Source organism: Acyrthosiphon pisum, chromosome A2, assembly GCF_005508785.2.
Source record: "Acyrthosiphon pisum isolate AL4f chromosome A2, pea_aphid_22Mar2018_4r6ur, whole genome shotgun sequence".
In the NCBI taxonomy this organism is placed as follows: Eukaryota; Metazoa; Arthropoda; class Insecta; order Hemiptera; family Aphididae; genus Acyrthosiphon; species Acyrthosiphon pisum.
In genome coordinates, this window is record NC_042495.1 from 40,932,206 (window position 1) to 40,939,692 (window position 7,487).

At 27.9% G+C, this 7,487-nt stretch overlaps 1 protein-coding gene across 21 annotated transcripts in view; it reads right to left on the reverse strand.

Moving 5' to 3' along the window:
• Positions 1–1,461: 1,461 nt before the first annotated feature.
• The window catches only part of LOC100575183 (probable WRKY transcription factor protein 1), a 70,768-nt gene continuing 64,742 nt past the window's right edge, over positions 1,462–7,487 (reverse strand). For all 21 annotated transcript variants that reach the window (XM_029490603.1, XM_029490601.1, XM_016801423.2 and 18 more), the window contains 6 exons: positions 4,382–4,492; positions 4,233–4,300; positions 4,062–4,158; positions 3,644–3,713; positions 3,473–3,560; positions 1,462–2,392 (listed from right to left, as the gene is read on the reverse strand). In XM_029490603.1, the coding sequence (XP_029346463.1) occupies positions 2,302–2,392; positions 3,473–3,560; positions 3,644–3,713; positions 4,062–4,158; positions 4,233–4,300; positions 4,382–4,492 (525 nt within the window). In that variant the 3' untranslated portion in view covers positions 1,462–2,301. The remainder of the gene's footprint in view (positions 2,393–3,472; positions 3,561–3,643; positions 3,714–4,061; positions 4,159–4,232; positions 4,301–4,381; positions 4,493–7,487) is intronic.

Sequence of the window (7,487 nt, forward strand, 5' to 3'; positions counted from 1 at the left end):
GGATTAAAACCTGTATATTCGATACTGATTTTGAATACCGGTTAAAATCGTTATAAACTGAAATCGAAACGGAAAAAATGAATATCGGTATCCGAAACCGAAACCGAAATCGGAAAAAATGAATACCGGTATCCGAAACCGAAACCGAAATCGAAAAAATCAATACTGGTATCTGAAACCGAAACCGGAAAAAAAATTTTCGGTTTCAAGCCCTGTTTTTTAGTATTTGTTGTTATAGCATCCACGGAAATACATAATCTGTGAAAATTTCAACTTTCTAACTTTCATGGTTCATGAGATACAGCCTGGTGACAGACAGACGGACGGACAGCCGAGCGAAAGTAATAGGCTTCCGTAGGGAAACGTACGGAACGCTAAAAAAGGAGTATCTCCACTGCATGTAAATACATCAGACATATTGTATATATCTTGTAAATGTAATACGTCTTCATCTCTACGCTCAGAATCTAAAAAAGTATAATTAGGTTGCTATGGTTGCCTAAATATATTAATCATCGGTTTCTAGGGGTAACCTAAATACTTTATAACATCAATTTAATCTTTATTATTGTTTGGCTGTCATGACAACTATAACGTGTAATCGGGCAGAAAAATACAACAATATTTTAGGATCACAGCCTCAACACGGTTACATCACAGTAACGCTCTCGGTGTAGCACAAATTTATAGAATGAACCCACCAACCATATGACATATATATGTCAAAATAAACGTGTAGCCAAGGGCGTCTTCAGGTTAATTCCATGGGGGGGTTTTGTACCATCTAACAAGTAACAACCTTATAATAACCTTATATAAACTGGTTGTTCTATGCGCTTTCTAGTATGAGGCAGACAATGCACACTATACTCGAATCACTGAGAGAACGCAAGTCGGCGGCGCCCAAAACTCGTCTATTACTGCACATTCCCACCACTTTACCAGCACAAACTCCACCTCTAACATTGCCACCACCACTAGACTGAGCTGCATCGCCGTTGTATACACATACCAGTTACCTTGTGGTTGGAGAATTTAGACATATTGAGATGGCGGATCGCGTTCATTTGGATGAGCAAATAAATGTTATGTTTATAAGTTAATACATGTGAAATATTTGGGTATGTAACACCCTTAATTAACCGAAACAATAATGTTAGTTACTCATTATTTAAATGTTTTATTCTTGAGTTTGAATACATCCTACAACAGCACCAGAAACCTAAATAAAATATAAATGACTTGGGTGCAACACCATGCAAAAAAGCTCGAGTGTTAATAAGTTATCGTCTGTTGTATCAATTTTTTAAGATAGTAGGATTCTCATTGATTTTAAAATTAGAAAATGCCCATCACAGTCACCCATCACTATTCAAATGCATCATACATTAAAGAGTAATATACAAACCCAAATAACACATAACTGTTAAGTAAAGCTATAACACCAATCACACTATAATATTTACACATAGATAATAACATATTTATTAAGTTGGTAAACAAAGTAAATTTTTAAATAAATAAATTTACATTTACTACAATTACTGAATACTTTCATAATAAGAAATACATTTTAATAACATAAAACAATATCAGTCTCTTAACCTTGTGTACATTTGTACACTTAACAAAAGTTATATAATAGTAGGGTACAGTTAATTTATCCAGAATATAACATTTGATAAAGGTTTGTTTACTAAATAGTAAATTAAATTAAATTAAAATAGAATAGTGGAAAACATTTTTCATAAATAATTAACTTAAGAACTAACTGGTTTTTTCGAAGATAAATTCAAGATACAATATGTTTTATAAGAATAATGAGATATATGTCGACATGCCGTGCACGAGATAAATATATATTTGAATAATTGTACTCAAATATATCTTAGTTAACATGTAGACAAATATTATGACTTACATAAATATCACTAATAGTTCAAATAAAATAAATGAAAAACAACACAAATTTTTTTTAAAAGTTTGTGTAAAATGATTTTACTGTAAATAATAATCAAAGTCATATAAGTACTATACTAATAAAGCTATTGGAACATATTTATTACAATAGAAAAATGCTTTTATTTTAAACAATAAATATTAATTTGAATACATATTAAAAGAGTAACCTACTTTATACTTAACAAATAATAATAAATAATAAAACTACGGTAAAAAAAGTTAATGAATTACAATGAATGTATGAAAAAAAAATTTTACAGAGTAATTAACTATTATCTAGGTATGTGTAATGAACAACAAATAGTTACGGATAACTGTATCATTCCGAGAGGAAAAAAGTTACACATAGTATGCCCTTCTATATTCATAGGGCATTATACAGTCATAATTCATAATGTAGATACTTTTTTCATACTGTTGTTCTATAAAACTAAAAAATAAAATAGTAAGAATTAGTTAATCAAAATATACAAGTAATTTTGAAAAAATCTAACTCTAAACATAAACCCCTATTATAAGTTTTCATAGTTTTATCAGTGGTGTATTTAATTGGAGAGGAGGTCAAGAAGTGCAATTCCTCACCCCCAGGCGTTTTTAATTCTTTTGTTAAGTGCATATTTATATTTTTTTTATGTTTTAATGATTTAAAATGAGGTATTTGATATTACCCCCCCCCCCATTACCACCAAAAGGGATTCATTACCTACCATTTTTAAGGAGTTTAATATAGGCAATTTTCTATGCATGTGGGTCGAGTAAATATGTCCGTAGTAAGTGATTATATGTGAGTGACTATATAAAATGAATAGCGGAGCGCTCCCACAAGTGCATGTACATGTCAATAACGAATTAGACAAATGTTAATAATTTTGTTTTTTCTGGTCAAAAATATTAATAATACTTATAATCTAGACAGAACTAAATGACTCTGAACGTTCGAATTTTAATTCTGAAAAAAATATCATATTTACTAGATTTGTCTATAAGTGATCGGATCAATGGTTTTTTTTTAGTACTAAAATCTTAACTATTATAAATGTTTCAAAAAAACAGTTTTTTATTTTAAATATCCCTACCTTTAATAACTGGAAGAAAAAATGCTCGATCGATTACCAGTAGATTAAACAACAATTTCAGAGCAGTTTTTTAGAAATAAAATCCGATCACCCAATGCTCAACACTGTTGTCTCCCTTTTTGATCCCCATTACTACATTTTTACATCGATATTCAAACCCCTTAATTATTTACAGCTTTGCCACCGAGTTTTATACTTGGTTTATATAAAAAGTAAAACATTTAATAATAATAAATAATTAATAATGTATTATTGAAAAAATTTAAAATACATACATTTTTTCTACTGAGGAAAATTAAGATTTTCTTCAATTATAATTAACAGTTAACTCTGCTTTACTTAACACATTCATGAGATTTAAATTATAGGTTCCACTTTTAAAATTAGAATAACGGTGTAAGTGATAAAAATTAAGGTAAGTATAAAAACCTTACCATAGTAATCCTTTAATAAACTCAACAGCTTCAGGTACAAAGTTGTCCAAGTTATTCTTCACCAAGTGGAAAATTTTGGGCAGTTTCGCTGTAAACATATTTGTTGTACATAGATTAATAAAAAAAAGCTAGCCATAAATGTGTAGATGTGATTTTAAAATGTATACTTACTGATAAATCTGAGAAAATGAGGAAGTCCATAAATGTGACACATAGATATGCCAACATTGTTATGTACAACCTGAAACAATGGATGAATTAATTAATTTTAAAATATAGTGGAACTCGGCTCATCAAAACTAGACCTTGATTAATTCAATCAAATTATTTAACTATTATGTTGTTTTAATCATTATTTAATAGCTGACAAACAAGTTCCGTAAGTGTGTCAAATATACAATATCGACACTTTCATGACCTGACCCAATAGCGCTCAAAATGTATAACTCATACAGCCCACATCAATTATTAACTATAAGGTAACCATAAGTTTCATTAAAATCTGTTATATGAACAACATTCTGTTCTCTGCCAATTATGTATATATATTTCGGGTTAAAACAAAAACAAATAAAAATCAAAAACTTACATGATCATGTTTAGGCCTTTCAAGTGGATGCAACAACCACAAATACAATGAACAGTTAAATGCTTCTAACATAATGATACCCATTTCCTGCCAATCACTGAAATGTAATAAACATTTATATATATTTGTTTAAAGTAATTATATAAAATAGAAAATAGTTTGTATACTAACGTTTCGGTTTTACGTATGTAATCATTTATAATAGTAAACACAGTTGTATATGAAGGCACTATTGAAATCTAATAAAATATAAACATCAAATAATTTTACTCTTTATCAATTATCAATCAGTTTTAATTTTTTGAAGTAGTTTCACTTACACAACGATCATCTTCAAGCATATGTTTATCTAGAATTAATATTTGTTGAGCAAACTTTGGCAACTTCACATTGTAGTCTTCCAGTGTCAACATGCCATGCCATGGATCAAACTGAAAAAAAAAATCAACAAGTTATTTATAACCAATCAAATGTGTTTTAAACATAGACATATAAAACAACTAGATAACTGACTACAGGATAATATTGAAATCCGCAGCCATATGCCAACAGGCTAATGGTTACAAAATTGTTTATTTAATTTATAATGATAAAAACATAATAAATAGACATATAAACCATATCACTGTAGGAATTTTATCTATTGAGTTATTTTATTAACATTGCCCTGTTGGCATATGGCTGCAAGACTTCATCAACGTTCCTGTGAGAATATAATATGCAATCCATTTTCTAGTTATCTTATATGTTTATGATTTTAAATAATAACCAAAGATAAATTAAGATAATCAATTGATAGTATTTAGATAATTGATTGATATGGGGATCAATTACTAAGAGCTACAAAGTAGTACAAACTTATATTCAATATTCTTGTTAATTAAACTATTGGAATGTATTTAATTTAAATATATATTCATACTTTTACAAAAACAAATTTTTAGTATACTTTTAAAAAAAACATGTAAATTTTAATCAATATTTTCAAATACTTTTTTCCTAAACCATACACAAAATGATTTTTCAAATGGTAATTATTCATTAATTATTCATTCACTTAATTCAAAATTTAATAATATATTATAATACCCATATGAAAATTAAATATTTTTTCTACCAAAAGGAATGCTTCGATTTCAACATATAGTTATTTTAGCAAATTGGATCAAGACGGTATTTTAGAGAGGTCATTTTTTTATTTTCTCAACAGCTATTTTATGCCACGGGAAAAACTACAGACAAATTACGAAAAACCGCTGAAAATGTGATATTAATTTCTAACCTAAATTCTTAATTAGTTTTATGAAAATTACAAAAAATAATAATTAGAATAAGTAAAATTAATAATAAGGAACTAGTGTTCTAAACGTGAAACACATGATTTGTGAGACGACAACGTCCCATAGAACCAATATTTTGGGGAACAAGATTTTTTTTTTATAGAATAAAATTAAAAGTCCCTTATTTAAGAACATGTACTAACAAATAACAAATAATTTAAATTCAGCCAAATTTGGATAATAAATTACATAAGTGACCTGTTTTCTAAATAAGTGAATATAAGTGACTCAATTTCAAAAAAACGACTTAAAACTCGTATATAAACAATTTAATCACTAGACAGCTAATTATATGTTTTTGAGTGCCATAATTTATCATGGAATTTTTTTGCGATCTTTCGCATAATTCACTAGATACGTCTAGTACGCAAAGCAAGATTGTATTTTACTGGTTAATATTTTTAATATTCAATCAATAAATTATATTTGTATACTTTTATAATATATATTTGTTATTATCATTGATTGGGGTCAGTGAATATATTATATATTTATAAGCATTGGGTGGGGGCTTGGGGGGGACTTAGTCTCCCACATTTCTGCCAAGTCCCACCAGTTCAAAAGTCAGTCATTAGTACTGAGCAACTTAGAAAATATTATAGGAGGGGCTTTAGTCCCCCCCCCCCAAAATAATTTATCTATTTGCGCCTATGTTTTTAAGGAAGTCCTGCTCTCATGTGTTGTATCTGTTTTGGTAATGCAATATAGCAGTTTAATTTTTAGAAAAATATTATTTATAATATTAGAGTGAATTGATCTGTGATTAAATTTAAAAGTAAAATGCAGGTAAGTGGATGTCGCTCTCATGTACAGTAGATTACAAGTGAGTCATTGTATAATGAATTGTATTAGACTTGAATTCAATGATATAATATCATTGTATAAGAAAAACGATTATGAGCGGAGACTGTCAGTCTGGATATTTTATATTGTTATTATTTGTTTTAACATGTAAATTGAAATAATATTATAATATTATAATTTTTTTATTTGTTTCTATGGTGATCTACAAAGCGTTAGAGATTAAAATCCCATTTTTAGCGTTTTCAAGTAATTTTTCGGTAGTTTTTCCCGTGGCATTTAATAACTTTTGAGAAAATCGAAAAATGACCTGTCTAAAGTACCATCTTGATCCAATTTGCTAAAAGTTAAGGAACTATATGTTGAAATCGAAGCACACCTTCTGGTAGAAATTTTGTATACAGGATAAAAAAATAAATAAATAAATAAATACCATTGTAAAACCAATAGCTTCCTCGCTCCACTCAAAATCTAAAATATTAAATACTATAGGCCCCTGCATCATTTTAGATTCTGAGTGGAACGATGAATGTATTGATTTTACAATGATGTGTTTTTTTATTTTTTTTTTATTTTTGTGTCTGTCATCACCTTTTAGGACAGTAAAAGTGCTTGGGTTTTCTTCAACAGTATCTTTTCTGATAGAAAAGTGAATCTAGTTGGTACTTTGGGGGGTCAAAAGTAAAATTTTTCCAATAGTTTTCAAAAGCGCCGTGAAAAACAAAAGAAAAATTAAGGAAAAACGGGAATTTTTACGCAAAATCTGTTTTCGAGAAAATTGATTTTGGTTTTTGGTGTAACAATAAAACGAATAACTGTAGATACATGAAATTTTCACTGGTTGTTTATATTTCCATTTTCTATGATAAAATTTTCAAAATATTTTGATTTATTTTGAGCTGTTTACGGACAATTTCAGTTTCCAATTTAATAAGTTTTTTTTTCTATGAATGTCAATAAAACTTTATTTGTTGAGTAAAAATACTTGAAAATTTAATACAAGGCTCCTACTATATTATTACAATGACATTTGAAAAATATTAAAAATCCTTAGTCACAGTTTTTTTTTATTAGCATTTAAAGTTTAAAAATTGACAAAATATGGAAAAATCACGAAAATTACCTAATTATTTTGAGTTTATAATTCGTAAAAATTTTTCTTTTTAGAACTAAGATTTTAAAATGTAATACAAGATTCCTTATAGGATAATCTACCTTTATCAAAAAAAAAATGTCTATAAGAAACTCAAATTAAATTTTTATGAGCGTTTGAAATTCATATTTT